Source organism: Mytilus trossulus, chromosome 1, assembly GCF_036588685.1.
Source record: "Mytilus trossulus isolate FHL-02 chromosome 1, PNRI_Mtr1.1.1.hap1, whole genome shotgun sequence".
NCBI classification, from domain to species: domain Eukaryota; kingdom Metazoa; phylum Mollusca; class Bivalvia; order Mytilida; family Mytilidae; genus Mytilus; species Mytilus trossulus.
Window position 1 is genome coordinate 43,410,420 of NC_086373.1, and position 18,270 is coordinate 43,428,689.

General features: G+C 31.7%; 1 protein-coding gene across 1 annotated transcript; it reads right to left on the reverse strand.

Moving 5' to 3' along the window:
• Nucleotides 1–10,790: 10,790 nt before the first annotated feature.
• Nucleotides 10,791–17,905, reverse strand: LOC134721019 (uncharacterized). Its single transcript, XM_063583721.1, has 6 exons — nucleotides 17,758–17,905; nucleotides 16,332–16,401; nucleotides 15,842–15,943; nucleotides 15,304–15,388; nucleotides 14,178–14,384; nucleotides 10,791–11,686 (listed from the first exon to the last, which is right to left on the reverse strand). Exons 1-6 carry the CDS (start codon nucleotides 17,838–17,840, stop codon nucleotides 10,791–10,793), a joined length of 1,443 nt encoding a protein of 480 aa, XP_063439791.1. The 5' UTR covers nucleotides 17,841–17,905.
• Between the last annotated feature and the right edge of the window lie 365 nt (nucleotides 17,906–18,270).

Here is an 18,270-nt window from a genome sequence, read left to right on the forward strand (position 1 = left end):
ATTTTTTGAGACAATGATGATAACTCACGATGGAAGCCAATCAATGAGAAAAGTCACTTCCCTTTGAACTTGATAAGTTAAAAACTGTATAACTTTTAAACATTATTATATAAATGGATTTTCACATAAAGAAAAAAATAGTGCCATCCAAAATAGACATATTTACACTTTTGTTGTTATGCTGAATTGTGTTTCCGAATAAACTATATATGTCTACGAATAAACTGCTGACATCAAGTAATAATAACTAATAATTATGATGTCAATTTTTTCAATTGTCATGCAAACGTTTACAGGCACATCTGTGATTTGAAGTTATGGTGATCTTATTTAAATACAAGTGTAAATTCGTCTGTACATAAAATTCATAATTTCAAAAATATTATCTAGCTTCTTCTATTTTGAAGGGCTTCACGAACTTTAACATTACAGTTACTGTAAGAGATTCTATTCCTGGAGCTTACTTGTCCATCTCTTCTCTGTTCTGACTTATTTTACCTTCATGACTTATTTTACCTTCATGTATATTTCTAACTAGTATTGGGGATCTCAGTTCGGAAATCTTTCCGTTTTTTTATGGTTTTTTTGTGATATTAGTCTCTCATTGTGACTAAGATAAAATTGAGAATGGAAATGGGGAATGTGTCATTTGTTCCATAAGGTTCATCTTATGTTATGTCAGAATTCAATGATGACTGAAAGTTTGTTTTGTTATCATATTTTATCCTTGCATATTGATCTTTTGTAGGTATGAGATCTGAAATCTTTACTTAATATACATTGGATGTCAGAGAGACAGAAGCAAAGTAAATAGTTATCAAAGGTACCAGGATTATAATTTAGTACGTCAGACGCGCGTTACGTCTACATAAGACTCATCAGTGACGCTCATATCGAAATAGTTATAAACCAAACAAATACAAAGTTTAAGAGCATTGAGGATCCAAAATTTCAAAAAGTTGTGCCAAATACGGCTAAGGTAATCTATCCCTGGGATAAGAAAATCCTTAGTTTTTCGAAAAATTCAAAGTTTTGTAAACAGGAAATTTATAAAAATGACCACATAATTGATATTCATGTCAACACCGAAGTGCTGACTAATGGGCTGGTGATACCCTCGGGGACGAAACGTCCACCAGCAGTGGCATCGTCCCAGTGGTGTAAATAGTTATCAAAGGTACCAGGATTATAATTTAGTACGCCAGACGCGCGTTTCGTCTACATAAGACTCATCAGTGACGCTCATATCGAAATAGTTATAAACCAAACAAATACAAAGTTTAAGAGCATTGAGAATCCAAAAATTCCAAAAAGTTGTGCCAAATACGGCTAAGGTAATCTATGCCTGGGATAAGAAAATCCTTAGTTTTTCGAAAAATTCAAAGTTTTGTAAACAGGAAATTTATAAAAATTACCACATAATTGATATTCATGTCAACACCGAAGTGCTGACTACTGGGCTGGTGATACCCTCGGGGACGAAACGTCCACCAGCAGTGGCATCGACCTAGTGGTGTAAATAGTTTACAAAGTAAAACTCTTGCTGTTACTTACTATTCTGCAAGTAGATTGCTCCAATAAAACGGATTAAAGTTACATATTGACTCAATATTTCAAGTGCGATACGATATATCTCATCTTAAGGAAGTTCCTTTGGAAATATTTTATTTTTGTTTTAGATAAACAAACCTTGATCCTGATTTTCTAATAATTTCACTAAATTGTAGGCAAGTTTTTGTTCTTTATCAACTTTCTGCAAAAAGGTTTTGTGTAATTTTTATGAAACTTTATCAGCCATGGCTGATTTTTTCAGTGACATTTGAAGAGCGAATCTGAGAAATGGGAAACACATATGAATACTTGTGTTTGTACTGATGGCTTGTAAGTAATGTTACCTCTCTCTATTTTACAAATAATATAAATATAAATAATATTTTAGCAATAATCTTGATTTTGTACTTAAATGAATATTTCCGTGCTACAGCACTTGGATGGTGTAAACTATCTTAAAAACGTATGGTGTAATGGTTTATGGAAGATAGTGTAATGGTAGAAGGTGTATGGTGCTATGGTGTATTGTGAATGGGACGGTGTATGATGTTATGAATGAATGGTTTGATTGTGTGACGTGTATATAAAGTGTGGTTATCAAAGTTGAAAGCAATGCAAAATTTTGATTTTTAATTTTATACATTAATTTGCAACACTGTGATCAAACTTCGTTTTTAAAATAAATAAAAAAGATTGTAGTCGCAGGCTTTCTTTGAAATTAAATTGCATAATGGGTAATTTCGGATGGTGTAATTAGGATGTGTAAGGTGTATGGTACAAAGTTGTAACGTGTATGGTGAAATAACACAGAGTGTATGGTGTTAGTGGGAAGTTTACACCATCAAAGAGGGACGAAAGATACCAAAGGGACAGTCAAACTCATAAATCTAAAACAAACTGACAACGCCATGGCTAAAAATGAAAAAGACAAACAGAAAAACAATAGTACACATGAAACAACATAGAAAACTAAAGAATAAACAACACGAACCCCACCAAAAACTAGGGTTGATCTCAGGTGCTCCGGAAGGGTAAGCAGATCCTGCTCCACATGTGGCACCCGTCGTGTTGCTTATGTGATTACAAATCCGGTAAATAGTCTAATTCGGTGGTCACATTCATGAAAGGGAAGGGGATTGTAGTTACGACGTAAGGAACATATCCGATATCATTTGTGAAACGGTTGTTCCATAACGGTCAACCAACTCGTGATGGCGTCCGTAAAATTTACGAAGGGATGATTTCAACTTCACCATTTGGAACTCTTGGTTTAATAGCTTCCTTGTGAGCAGTAACCCTCTATCAAGAAAATCATGATAGGAAATGCAAGCACAGGAATATCGTATCAATTGGGAGATATATACGCCGTAGGCAGGTGCAGCTGGAATGTTGCTACTTAGAAATGGAAAGTTGACAATTGGAAAGCTGAAATCATCTCTTTTGTCGTAAAGTTTTGTTTTCAACCGACCCTATTGTCAATTTCTAGATGTAAGTCAAGATATGAAGTCGACTTAACGGTATCTGTAGTATCCTTTATCTCCAATTCGATGGGATAGATGCGTTCCACATAGTCACCAAATTTTGAATTGTTAGTGAAAGAACGTCATCTATATAGAGGAAAGTAGAGTTAAAGGATATTGCTAACTTCTTATCTTTCTTCCTAAGAAGTTCCTGCAAAGGACTGTACAGTTTATTACACAGTAAATTTCTGTTCAGAGTAAGAACAATATGTATGACTTACAGTATTGTTAGGAGATTACTTTCCTTCATTTCAGATCACATTATCTATGGAAAGGTACCGGTATGTTTTTTAGAGATGTTAACTCATAGTTATTCTCGTATGCAACACAATCACGACAGAGGAGGAGCTTTGCGTACAGTGATTTACAGATGTTGGACAAATCTGTGACATCAAAATCCCTCTAAATGTCAATAGAGCACGTTGTTAGTGAAAAAAACAACGCAAAACAAAAAAAGCTGTAAATGATGTTCTATATTGGTGAATGAATGGTTCAGATCACTCGAAAGGTGTTCACATTTTTTTTTCTGTTGCATCTGCATGTAAGGATTTGTAAGGAGTTTTTCAGTTTTTTTGGAAATTTTATAAACTTGTTTATAACAATTTTATTTTAAAGAATGACAGAAACTTCATGGCGCATTGACTTTTATATATTTGCATTTCCCATATTGTCATTGAGTGTTCCTGAAAATCGTAAATCCAACAAAGCGTTATGGACACAATTAATTTTTAAAGAGTGGTTGTAATTTTTTGAGTAACGATAGTTTCTTCCGCAAATAAGTATCCTGATTTTTTTATATTTATTTTTTACATTTCAGAATTTTAGAAGTCTCAAAAGAAATAAAGTTTTAAATTCCAACAGTTAAACCTTATCTTTTCTTATAATGAGAGGCATATACAAAAAATATATATGTAGCAAGTTTATAGTTACCCTATCACCTTGATAAGTAATTGTTATCTCGGTTATGCTTTAATAAATTGCAGCAAATCATTTTTTGGCTATGGATTTTGAAAAAGTAATATTTCAGATTTAAAATCAGCTGAAGATGTTAAAAAATCATTGTATAGAACTTACTTTTTAACGACTGTAAAATCACATATATAGGTACAAGACTGCATGATATGCAAAAAAAAACCAGCAGGGTTGACGTAAATAAAAATATGGCCATCACTGGTTGTATTACTCTTGCTAAAGTGAAGTGTCCATTTGGATTTGTAAAATTTGTGCATGAATCAGTATGAAATTAAATCCAGTAAGAATGGATAGTTTAAGTATGATGTCTCTGCACGTTAAACACCTTTAAATGACAGTGGTCTGTTTGACGGAGAAACGTATGCCTCTAACAAGCTATCCCTTTTAGAGAATTTAAGTCTGAAATTAATTTGTTCATGTATGCATTAACATTTCATGTGATGTTAGGACTAAAAATATCCTGAAGTGTATACCTTCCTTTGAGCCATAATTACTATATATCACCTTAAATTACATCTCAGCAATACTTAAAACATTACACAATATCAATGTATGAAGATGACGTATGATTGCCGCTCACATCTTTCAACCAGAGACCAAATGACATTGAAGTAGGTAATTACAGAAAACTTACTACCTTAAAAAATAGCATTTAAATAGTGTGAATGCCGTACTTTAACCTATAATGGTTTAATTTTTAAATTGTTATTTGGATGGAGAGTTGTCTCATTGGCACTCACACCACATCTTCCTATATCTTTTTTAAGTAAAGTTTTTAATCAAATAACTTTCAGTTACCATCTCTAAAAATATTCCGGTACCTATCCATAAATAATGTTATCTGTAATGAAGGACATTACTCTCCAAACAATATTCATGTACACATTCACATAGAGTGAGATATGGAGGTTAGATTGTATCCACCCTGAAAAAGGGAAAAAGGTTATGCAAATTATAACCTTACTCTATATCTTATGTAGACATGTGCAAATTAAAAAAAAAACTGTTAAGAAGAAAGTGTGTCGTGAAGGAAACAAAATTGCTTCACTCTTAAACTAGAAGTACTGCCATTGAAACCCAAAAATTAACCCCCTCATTTCCTCCTGGCAGAAATGTATTACTTTGACTTGTGTTTTTTCCACCTTTTATTAGAAATCTGACCAAAAATTAAATTCGATTTTATCCAATTAACTGTTTAACTGGTCAGAAATTTTAACCAACTGCTGTAAAAAAAACAATAGTCAACAAAGTGCAAAATATAACAAATGAAATATAAAAAATCTGTCATATTGTTTTTGAAAAATAAATAAGGGCAAGACATTTTTAATGCTTTTTTAGTCATCATCAACTTAATCATTAAAAAGGACAATTGTGAGAACAGAGTTTGAAACAGTGCTGGTCCCTTATTCAAACAAGTGTACATGATAAAATTTCAACAGGGAATAAAATATCAAAAGTCTGTGATGACATAAAGAAATGATGCCCTAAAATATATTACTAGTTAATTTCCTTATGTTTCGGACTGAAATCCATTGGTCATGAGATATGTTGATCAAGGAAATCTCATACTTCTTAAGCAAACATTAAAATTGTTCAAGAAAAAATTAGTGTCACATATCATCTTTGTGGAACAAAATTGCCTCATCATTAAGAATCATTACAAAATGATGAAACTTGTTTCAAAACCAAGATAATATATCATATAACGAAATTAATCTAATAGAAAAATGTTAAAAAAAAAAATTTGTATCATTATGTCTATTTGTTTCAAAGCATATTATGCAGCTTTTTAAACACTAGCCTTATATTTGATTTTTATATAAATGAATGGTAAAAATACATGTTTTGATTATTCAAGTCTTTTTTTATTCTGTTATGTGATGATGGCCTCTAAGGAAAAATAATTTACCTATACATTCCAGTTCACACTTAAAAGTAAATTGTATCATAAAGATGCTGGATACATTAATCATCATACAAGGACCACTGGTTACATATTGAAGTTAATTTCCCTGAACTTAACACTTTGAAGTAACAACTAAAACCTAACCAGGAGGCACACTAATCTTTTCTTTATTAGATATATGTCACAATATTGTTATTATTGTTGATGTTATCATGAACAATACTTTTATGTTAAACAACTCTAGGAATAATGTTCAAAAGGGTACTCAAAGTTATTGCCTTTGAAAGAAATATATAAGGCTGATTATTGCTGATCACATCGACATAAGTTGAACTTTGTTTGGCCTTTTAAACGTTTGTATTCGAGCGTCACGGGTGAGTCTTTTGTAGACGAAACGAGCGTCTGGTGAAAATTCTTATTTTAATCCTGGTACCTATGATAGGTTTATTTACACCTGACTCATGTGACAGTCGACTATTGATCACAGGATAACAAAAGCAACTAATGGTTTAAATGAAACAAATTTCGGTGGATTTTGAAATGCAACAAAATTTCCCCTACCAAAATAAGATGTCGGTATGTACGATAATTTTGGACACACATTTACTTTTTACTGGTGATTTTTTTTTTTATATTTGCTACACAAAATGCATGTATAAAATCTGATATATTTTCAAATACATAATAAGAGTCTTGTTATTTGACAAGAATTATAGTTCATCTTCTACCATTTAACATTAAGTCATGCAATATCCCAATTCTTATGCTTACGATATTTAACGTTCAGGTGAGACGTCCTTCTTTTAACATTTGAGACGAAAAACGAAAATGAAAACGCCGTTTCTTTGTTCAATAAAATTAACGATACCAATGTTCTTGCACCAGATGCTATGCATTTTTCTAATGAATCAATACACCTCGTTGATGGTGTATGAAGGGATACCTTTTAATAATCATTATTAACGTCAAATTTTGACAAATTATTTGAGTTTTTTTGGAAATTAAAAAAAATATTTCTATAACTGAAAGAGGCAACACTGAACCCTTTTCCTGTTTAAATTTTTGAGACATGTGTCATATAATTGACATTTGAGGTTGTTGTTTTTTTTATATTTTACGCATTATTTAGGTGGTATGGGCGTCTAAATTAAGAGTGATAGAATGTGTTTATACTTTGCCAAAACGTAGTATATGTTAAAATATGTTCAAAAGTATAATGAAAATTATAGGTCACCGCGCATTTTCTCAAGCTACTGGCTGTGACAAAATGATACATTTTGTATGGAATATACAGAAAAAACCATCATTATGTAACTAAGAGTTGAAAAAAATGATAGAATTGTAAAATAAAATACGAGAAGCAAGATTTTAGAAAATGCTTTGAGAACGTCAAAAGAAAAGATAGGGTCATCATTATTTTTTTCCGGCTTAAAATCAAAATAGCAAAATTCAATGTGGATTCCTTAAAAATGCACTTTTTTTGAGTTACCTCCCATTAAAAGGCAAACATTAAAAATCAAGCAAAAATAATCTACTTATGTAAAAATATTAATATTGATTTATGAAATTACAAACTTGTTCTTTTAAATGAACATTCACATTAGTCATCTGCATTTCTGCCTCAAATTTTGCTACTTTGATTCAAAATCTGGACCGTGTTTTTTTCTGTTTTTTACAATCCAAGATGGCAAAAGACATACATACCCCCTTGAAAATATTCAAAAGTCTCGAAATGACCTCATTCAAAAAGTCATTAATCAGTCAAAATCTTCTTTAAGCCAATCAGTTTATAAAAATGATCTCAAGCTTTATATCAAGCTTTTTTCATATATTGATTGTGCTAATTTGAGATTTATCTTGTAACTTTTGAAGAAAGACCCCAGAGTGACAGTCAAAATCATAGATCGAAAATAAACTGACAAATAGAAGAACACAACCCACAACATAGAAAACTAAAGACTAAACAACACGAAGCATCAAATAGATATAGGAAGATGTGGTGTGAGTGCCAATGAGACAACTCTCCATCCAAATAACAATTTAAAAAGTAAACCATTATAGGTTAAAGTACGGCCTTCAACACGGAGCCTTAGCTCACACCGAACAACAAGCTATAAAGGGCCCCGAAATTACTAGTGTAAAATCATTCAAACGGGAAAAAAACTTCTTTTCAAAATAGATTTTCAGCTTTAAAAAAACCCAAGATACAGCACTTATTCCATTTTCTTCTTTAAAGAGAAATAGTTTCACAAATTTTGAATTGTCAAATATGAATTCTTTCTTCCAGTTTTTAAACTTTTTGTGTAGTTTTAAAAGTTAAACATTTTGAGATATATTTAACAGTGCGGTTGGGATAAGGTGTCTGGCCTGTTATCCTAGTTAAACAGAAATTGTCCGTGTAGTGTTTAAACTTTCTATTTATGATCTAGGTATTGATAGGAGTAAATGTTGTAATTTTAATATCAAAAGTGTTTTTTTATTGTTATTATTCAAATTAGGGAGAATAGTTTGTATGTAAACATTTTTATAGTATTTTTTCTTTTTTTTTCATATTGGGATCACAGTTTAAATTTTCAGTAAATCAAACTGATTAGGTACCTTCTTTCGTAAATTGTTTGTTGTAGTTTGAGAGTTATCTCAAAGACAATGATTATATGAAATACATGATATGAAGTATGAAGAATATTGTCTGTTTGTCTTTTTCATTTTTAGCCATGGCGTTGTCAGTTTAGTTTCGATTTATGAGTTTGACTGTTCCTCTGGTATCTTTCGAACTCTCTTATATAGCTCTTGGGACGGCACCAACCGTGGAATATATTATGATTACCCATCCGGAGCACCAGTGATCATCTGGACTTTTGGTGGAGTTCGTGTTCCTCAATTTTATGTTCTTCTATACTGTGTTTTATACTGTTTCATACTTTGGTTTGTCATGGAGTTGTAAGTTGACTTTGACTTATTCACTATGGTTTCTGTCGAAGCTCATTTACTATATTTTTGTTTGATACAAATTGTTTACGCAATCGCTGTCTCCTAGACAGAACAATAATTCTGATTGAAGAGTCCTTGCAGGTTTCACAAAATTTCGTTATAAAATTTCATTGAAATCAGCAGTATTTGCTAGAGGCCTTTGAGTATTTATTACAGGCCAGGACAGGGTGAGAAAGTCTGTTCAATCGTATTTTTAAGAGAAACATTACTCACTGATAAAATGTAAACAAACACAAACACTTACTGTAAAACCCCTCAAAATTCTTCAAAAGTCTTCAAAAATTATAGTACCTCGTCGTACCCCCGCAACCCAGTTAAACTAACGTCAGGGTCTAAATAAAGCATTTCCATTTCAGTCAGATTCATCAAATTTACCGTGTTAAAATTCAGTTTATTGTCGAAATAAAATTGAGAATAGAATTGGGGAATATGTCATAGAGACAAAAACCAGACCAAATAGCAGACAACAGCCAAAGGTTAACAATGGGTCTTCAACGCAGCGAGAAAATCCCGCACCCGGAGGTTGTCCTCAGCTATCCCCTTAATAAAATTGTGTACTAGTTCAGTGAAAATGGACGTCATACTCAACTCCAAAACATATGAATGAACTCTTATTAAAAAAAAACACTAAAAAAAGCCTGACTTAAGACAGGCGCAAAAATACGGCGGAATTAAACATGTTTTGTAAGATCTAATCACCCCTATATTTCTAGCCAATGGCAATACTCATAGTAAAACTTAGTTTAAAAGGGGACCGAGTCCGATTTCAGAAACTAAGGAAAATGACAATGATACATACTATACAAAGGACTACTAGCAGTTACTGCCATGTCAGCTCCAGACCTCAATTAAACTGATTAAAAGATTATGTCTTTATCATATGAAAATAAAGTATAATCCCTCCTGTTAAGGGTTTAGTATCATGCCATCCAGTAGAGCCATGAGTAGAACATAACCCGTAGCATGCCAACAACTGGGTTTTAGAATAAATGTGTTTATTTCCGATGAAAAGACCTTATGATTGAATAAATATTTATACTAAATAGGAAATCCTTAATGATTTGACATTATCCTTTCCGAATAAGTTTGTTTAAAGGTTTGGTTTTGAGGTGAATGCCGATATGTTTGTGATTTGTAAAGAGTATTACCATAAATTTTGGGATGTGATATACCTGAACGTATAAGATGTCTGCATGTTGATTTATATTTACAAATAATGTCCTTGTACTGATGATAAAATTTAGTAAATGTTTTGACTAGTTTGTGATATCGAAAACCCTGTTGTAAAAAAAATTCAGTAATACAGAGATTTGTTTTGTTGAAATTCAATACGTTGTTATATACACTAGCGAATCGAACAAGTTGAGATATATAAACACCATACGATGGTGATAAGAGAACGTCACCAACTAAAAATGAAAACCTGCATGTTGTGCTTTACATATGAATAAAAACGAATATATTGTAAAGTGTATTGATATCTTCAAGTTAATGTTTTTAAAATAACTTCGTAAAGAAACATACATTTTTTTTTATATTATCAAAATGGAAAAATAATGTGGCTTATTGTTGAGCAAAATTAAGATATGATCATGAACATATTACAAAAAAATCCTTTTAACATATCAAAATAGTGTAAATAAAACATTTATAAATGTAATAACAAAAATACCCAACTGCCAGTTAAATTCAAAAAGCGAAAGTCAATTAAACTGACAAAACCAAACGCTCGCCTATATCTACCAACAGAACGACTTGGTACATTCGTGAGAAAAAATACGTCTCTTTGAATACACACACAATCTTTGGTACAAAAAATGCATAAAAATCTTTCGAAAGTTTAACATTTTCTACGAATTTTCAATAGATCTTTCCTCTTTTGGTCCTTCTGAGCCACATGTGAGTTGTCCTACCTGCGTATGTATGGAAACACTTGGACCACAGAAGTTCACAGGGATACTAATGGGATGATATGCTGTTGATCCCTTGGAATCGTCTTTAAACACACTTTTGAAATATGTAGGAGGTATTGTTACGGGAACATAATGTGTTCCAAGAGGATGAAGTACAAAGGCAGGTAAAGGCACCTGTTTTGAATCAAAACGACCATTCTTCCCAAAGTCATTCTGATTACTTGGAATTTTATTTTTCTCGCAATAACTATTTGAAGAACCATTTTCAGATCCTAAATATTGACTGTATTCAGTGCTAGGACTGGAAGTACTGTAGCTTATTATGTTTTTCTTTCCTTGTTCATTTTCACCCTCCATTGAATCTGAAGATCTATCACTTTTGTGATGCCAAGGACTTCTTTCTTTGGAAAACCTTTTTGTTATATTGTGCTTAAATTTGTAAGCATGTGACTTGTGGTAATCAATCTTACTGCCATTATTGCCTTCGGATGAATTTTCCTCACTGGAACATGTACTACTTCTTGACCTGTTACTTTCATATTGCTCTGCTGTATCACCCTGAACAGACTGTAGTGTAATGCACGATACACTTCCTTCTGACAATGACTGGCTTCTGATACTGCTATATCCTGATGTTAGACTGGATGCTTGATCTGTTTGATTCAGCAAGGTACAAAGATATTCATCTTGTTTAATCATGGCCATGTTGTTTTCAGAAATGCCCATGCCTTGTAGCACTTGACCATTGCTCTGTGAGTTCAAATTTGAATTAGCAGCTTCTGACGTCAAGGAATCATCAGGCTTTACATCTTGGACATCAGATGCAGATTTTACTACAAAAGAAAACAACTAACATGATTTTTTTGTAATATGGAAAATGTAAGTTGAGAGAAAAAACTTTACTTACATGTACATTACATTCCGGGAGTAGATTTATATAGAGATGACATTTTGTGTACATAGGAGATATACACATCTCCTGTTATTTATAATTTGCAACACTTTTAAAATAAGTATCAAAAATTATCAAATAATTAGAAACTAGTTATTTAATTTTTTACACACAAAAAAAAAAACCAATTAAAAAATTATTACAAATGTGCTTACTAAGTAATAAAATATACTACATAATTTTATATAAATATAAAAACATGTACATAATCGTATTTGTTGGGAAGCAAAATTGGATTCACAACATTCAAAACTCACCAAAATCTCCTAGAAAAATCAAGAGTTAGACAATGAACACTGATTGATTAAGACAATACTCAATTATGACATTTCAAAACCTTGTTGATGATCATTGATGATAAGGTTGTACCAAGTTGTTCCATTTTCTTCAGACATAAAGTGCACAGGTCACAACCTGAAAATCATCTTATCCAAACTATTCAGGTAACATCCAATGACAAAACCATTTAAGTTACAAGATTAAACATTCATCATGCAGAGCTGTAGTGCAAAAACTAGTACTGGACCAGTACTTATCGACTGTTCAACCAATCTTAAACATAACCGAAGATTATTTTGAAAATTGCATCACCAGTTTTTGAATGGCTCACCCTATTTATGAATATCTGTAAAGATGTTCAGATAAACTACAGAACAACTGGTCATGAAATTTTCTTAATGACTTTCAGCTATGCCTAAGACTTTGAAGAAGAAGTCACAACTAATATGGAATATAGAGTATTAGTTTCTACACTCAGTAACATGTACACTGTATAACAGACTATTGTCACGACGGTATCTCATAAAGGAAATAATAAATTCAATGAAGTCTAGTTCTAATCTGAATTCAAGCACATCACAACTAAATAGATTTAGAAGTCTATTAGTTCAAGTAAAAGTCAAAGATATGTTTAGATTACTTACAATGAATCCAAACATTATAGACAATAGCCTGTTATTACAGTTGTTCCACACGTCACAAAAATATAACACAAGAAACATTAAAATCATCATTGTGTATCATGTGCATCTGTGAAGCAGTGTTACTGTATTGCCTGTTGAGGCTTATTACAGAGCACAGATCTATGATTTTAAAAGAAGTAGATGCATTACCTTGAAAGAACAAAATGAACCCTGAAAACAACTGTATTAGTAGAGATTGACAAAATGTGAAACAAGATGTACATTTGTATATAAAAAAAATATTTTCTCAAGACATAAATGTCATGAATGTCAAAAACTATGATGTCATTGGCTGAAAACAAAGATATTAGATATATCTAAGACAAGCACATCTTTTTGAAAACTGGAAAGAAAGTTTTAATTGGCACAGTATATAATTGACAAAATATTTTAAACAAACTGTTGTAAATTTCCACATCTGTCAGACTTTCTTCTTCCCAAAACAATTGTTTTTTTTATCAAATTAAGAGACCCAGTATAAAACAGTTCTGAGTTTAAATGACAATGCCTTTAACGATCAATCAAACTGGACCAAAACAATAAGAAACATCTTGAAATCGTATTAAATTTATAAGGTTTTGATTGAAATAAAATAAGCACGAGTTACTTCCCTTTTGTCAACATACTGAAGGTTCAATTGTTAAAAAAAAATTATTTCAACTTTTGAAACGACTACTAGACTTTAGTAAAAGACGTGTTTCTGAACAATTTTTATTTCTGTAGTCTTGCTTAATTCATTAGGAGTACTATCTTTCTCCAAAAATCAAAACTATGTCATACAGAGGACTGAAAAAAAGGAAATTATTATTTTTATGTAAATATCTGAGGTCAAAGATTTGGTCATAAGTCATGTAGGTACAATGTTAGTCAACTGAAACAAAAGTCATGTGTTAATTAAGAAATAATTCTTTCAAGCCATGCTCTATGCTCATTTTAACATGGGAAGGCAATTTGTCAATATCTTTATACGGAGCATTGGCAAGGTGAGCTAAAAATTGCTCATAGAAGAGATATTTTAATTTACAGCGGTCATAAGTTCATAAGATCAACTGAGCAAAAGAAATCTGTAAAAAGTGATTTCTCATCACACAACATTGTACATATACAAAGATAGTAATATATCTACAAGGAATCAAAACAAACTTGGGATTACTTGGATTACTTTCAGTAAGAGCAGGAATGATGATTGATTAGCTAGAACATCTGACACTATTTTGAAACAAAGCACTCAAAAGATTATTGTGTATGAGTATATTCAAATTGGTCAAGCAGCTTAAATAAAAAAAAATACAAATTAAGAGAAAGACGATAGACATCTAGAGATGACAAAGCTCACACTGACCCTTTGAGCAAGATGAGTTAAATATAAATAACATGTCTTGTCGCTACACAAATAAGAACAATTCCTACCTGTTGATAACCGGAGGAATTTCTTACTGCTCTGGTCCAAAACGTTTGTCATCCTCTGATAGAAAGCATCTTTAGGGTCCAGCCCTTCTGTGTCGATTAATTGATGTAGTATCTCCTCCTGACATTCCTTATATCCCATGTAAAACTTTTCCTGACAACATGGATTGGAACCCCCACCATCCGGTGGTAACTCTTTCGCCATCATTTCTACAATTATATCAATACAATAACTGAATACATTTTTTTTATGAATGATGATGTTTAAAGGATAATGATCATCATGATCATATGATACAAGTTGCTTCTTGCCTCTAGGATATTTGCAAAAAATGATACAAAAAGGACAGATGAAAGAAGTTAAAATCAAACCTGCTACAATAAATAGATATAGGAAGATGTGGTGTGAGTGCCAATGAGACAACTCTCCATCCAAATAACAATTTAAAAATTAAACCATTATAGGTTAAAGTACGGCCTTCAACACGGAGCCTTGGCTCACACAGAACAACAAGCTATAAAGGACCCCAAAATTACTAGTGTAAAACCATTCAAACGGGAAAACCAACGGTCTAATCTATATAAACAAAACGAGAAACGAGAAACACGTATATATTACATAAACAAACGACAACTACTGTACATCAGATTCCTGACTTAGGACAACATGATTATAATGAAATTTCTGGGGCCCAGTGGTTTAATGGTGTAACCTAACTATAAACTTTATTCTTTAAATTGATAAAACAAATTTCGCTATACAATTGTGACGTTTGTTTTATCTCGGTTTGACAGTACTTATATCATACGTCAATGTAACTAAGTATGGCAGTTATTAGAACTCACATACTGATACCTGATACTTATATATCTGTATGCAGAATTTCATGAAATCACAATTATCAATCTCCCTTTTTTGTCCATCACAATAATCTCTGAATGAACAGTACTTATTCGTTAAATCATTTTATAGAATTAAATGTAACTAGAATATGCAAATCCTATTTCATTGAAGTATAATTAATGAGAGGAAGTATTTAGTCTTGTTTGACTTCATTTTTTGGTGAAAATATTTCATCTCCTTTTACCCATATATTTTGAATACTTTAACTGTTATAATGTTTCATACCTCTGAAATTATGCAAGTTCAACAGGTTTCGTATAAGTTTTGATGCCATTTCTATTATCTCCGTCTTCTCAATACGACCTTGACCCTGAAATATAGAGGTAATTGTGATATTTTTTGGCAATTTACTATTAACATCTTGGATACATTTATATATCTAAAAATAAAAATGTCAATTTCTTTAGGATTACAGAAAAGTCAATAAGACATTTGTATATATGAAGTGAAGGCTCGAACATTAGGTTCTCCTAGGCCCTTCACCTACCAAACCCATATTCACACTCAAGATAAAGTATTCAACTTCAGTTCTCCAAAAATAAATCAGAATCAAAAAGCTTGTGAGCACTGAAAGGCAAAGATTGCTTTATCTAACTAGGCAAATTATAAATTTGAGTTATCTTCCATTGTTTAATATTGATGTTTCAAGTTGAATCTATTTTGATCACATATTTATACACCATGCATTACCCTCCTCCCTCTTTAATTATAAGTATTCAGTAAACAGAAAGTTGAAATATCCATTTTGATTTAAGTATTTTACCTGTTTCAAGTAATTTGGTGGGATAAGTCGACTGAGTTCTGCTAAGCAGTTATTCATGCGATCTCTTCGCCTCTTCTCTATGATTCTGTGCGACATTGGATCCTATAACAAATTACAAGTTATAAAACCATAAACAAAATGGTTCTGCTTTTTTGTTCCATTTAAGGTTATATACATGTTTAGTACTATCAACAATTGAACTTTTTTTTTAAAAGAAACAAACTTGATTTTGCAGTGATGTGAGAGCTTTTGCTTTGTGTCAGGTCTAAATGTGATTTTCTGATAAAAACTGAAATAAAAGTCCTCGTCCCATGTTGGGTTGTTTTCAAGTGCATGCAGGAATTTTTGTGTCATGAATTGTTTTCCTTCCTAAACAAAATCAATTTAGTGTCAGCGTCACGTAAAGTTGACACACTGGTAAACTTGTTCAGCATTCTCATGCTTATAAAAACTCAGGTTTATGACAGACAAGATAGTATTCAAAACTTACCCTTGGTAGTTTAGCCTTTTTTATAGACTGCATCTCCAATTCTTCTGGTGATATTGCAAAATTCAAAGGCCTGTAAAAAAAAGTCACGCTTTAGCCTTTATATAGTAAAATTGAGAATGTGTAAAAGAGACAACAACCCGACAAGAGTGCAGAAAACAGCCCACAGTCACCAAAGGGTCTTCAACACACCAAGAAAATCCTGCTCATGGAGGTAAAATATTTGCCAGAAGTTATCTTGAATTAACAAGTTGTTAATTTCTGTGTTATTTTGGTCTCTTGTGGAGAGTTATATCATTGACAATCATACCACATCTTCTTTTTTTTTTATATTCATTGAGAAAGTTATTAGGGCATGGGGACTAAATACATGAGGATTGTATATAATCTACATGTACATGCAGTTTATACAGATATTTTTGGTGCACATGTTGAAAAAATATATATATATAGGAAACACGAAGAAGATTAGAATAGTGGTAAAAATATTGCTTATAATATATATTTAATTTTGAATTAACACTTTATTATGGTTAACATGGTTAAGAAAGACAATATCAAATTGTTTGTAGTTAAACAATTAAGATGGTAAAAAACACTTAAACAACTAAGTTTTTAATTTTGAATTTTCCAATGGACATGTAAGATTCTTAGAGCTTGGTTAGCCTGGCTGGTGTAGTATCAGTTCTAGGAATAGTATATTATTGCATAGCAGTATAATATTTCCCACAGAAAGTAACTAAAGGTTAGCGTGCAATAAATTCGATTATTGCACTAGTACAATAAATCTTCTAAATTCATGACGTCATCAACGACAAAATCTTAGTTTAAACCAATTTTTACTTTCAAATATTATATTGCTATACAATAAAAGGGTTATTGCATGAATATTTGAGAATATTGTCCCACGTAGAACATATATTGCACTCACAAGCTCGTGCAATATAAAATTCTACTTAGGACAATATTCCCCAATATTCATGCAATAACCCTATATTATTGTACATATATGAATGCAGCTTGTGACAATGATGATGGTTTTCAGAGAAATCAATCTAAAAAAAATATTATATTTTTTGGAAGTGTACTTTGCTCACCAAAAGCTGGAGACTATTTTCTTAGTTTACTAGGGTACATACATCTGTCAAATATTTTTTCCATTTTTTCAAAATATCCCTTCGAGCACCTCTCACTTCACAGGTGTACAGACACGTGCCAGTTTTCAGTCTCGAAAAATCACATTTTTATCGATATTTGGTTGAAAACATATAAATCTTATAGTTTAAAACGTATGCATTTATATTTTACTTCAATTTTCTTCAGAGTCTTTTAAGTAATTAGAAATTCGTAAAACAAATAAAACATGCGTGTTAACACGTTTTGCTACATGGCCTCGTAAAAATCAAAACAAATCTAAATAACATCTTACCTTTCTGTAATCTGGAGCTTTATTCTCTTTGCTGCATGTTCGTCCATGAAAGAATCAGACATTGAATTTTCACATGTATTCATTTTGTTTACATTAGACACAATAACTTCAAACAGCCGCAGTTCCAACTTTTATAAATAAAGACCACAGCACATCTCACATGTCATAAAATGTATGCATGTGACGTTGGGCTATTTCTGATTGAAGTCACGTTGGCATTTATTAAGCTCCTCCTACGAACAAATCTGCCCAGCGGTCGAGATTGTAAAGAAATATAATTTTGAAAAGCTAAGATTGTAATTTAGTTTGATTTTTAGTACGTAAACTAGTTGAAATGGTTGGGATAATGTGCACAAATAAAACATTAATGTCGGAACACATGCACCAAAATTAATCATTGATTTTTTCCAACATAGCTCAGATGTATCAACATAATAACAGTAATGTTTAATATATTATAATTTGAAGGTGTTAATGTTCATCTCTGATTTCCGTACCCAAACCGAACGGTAA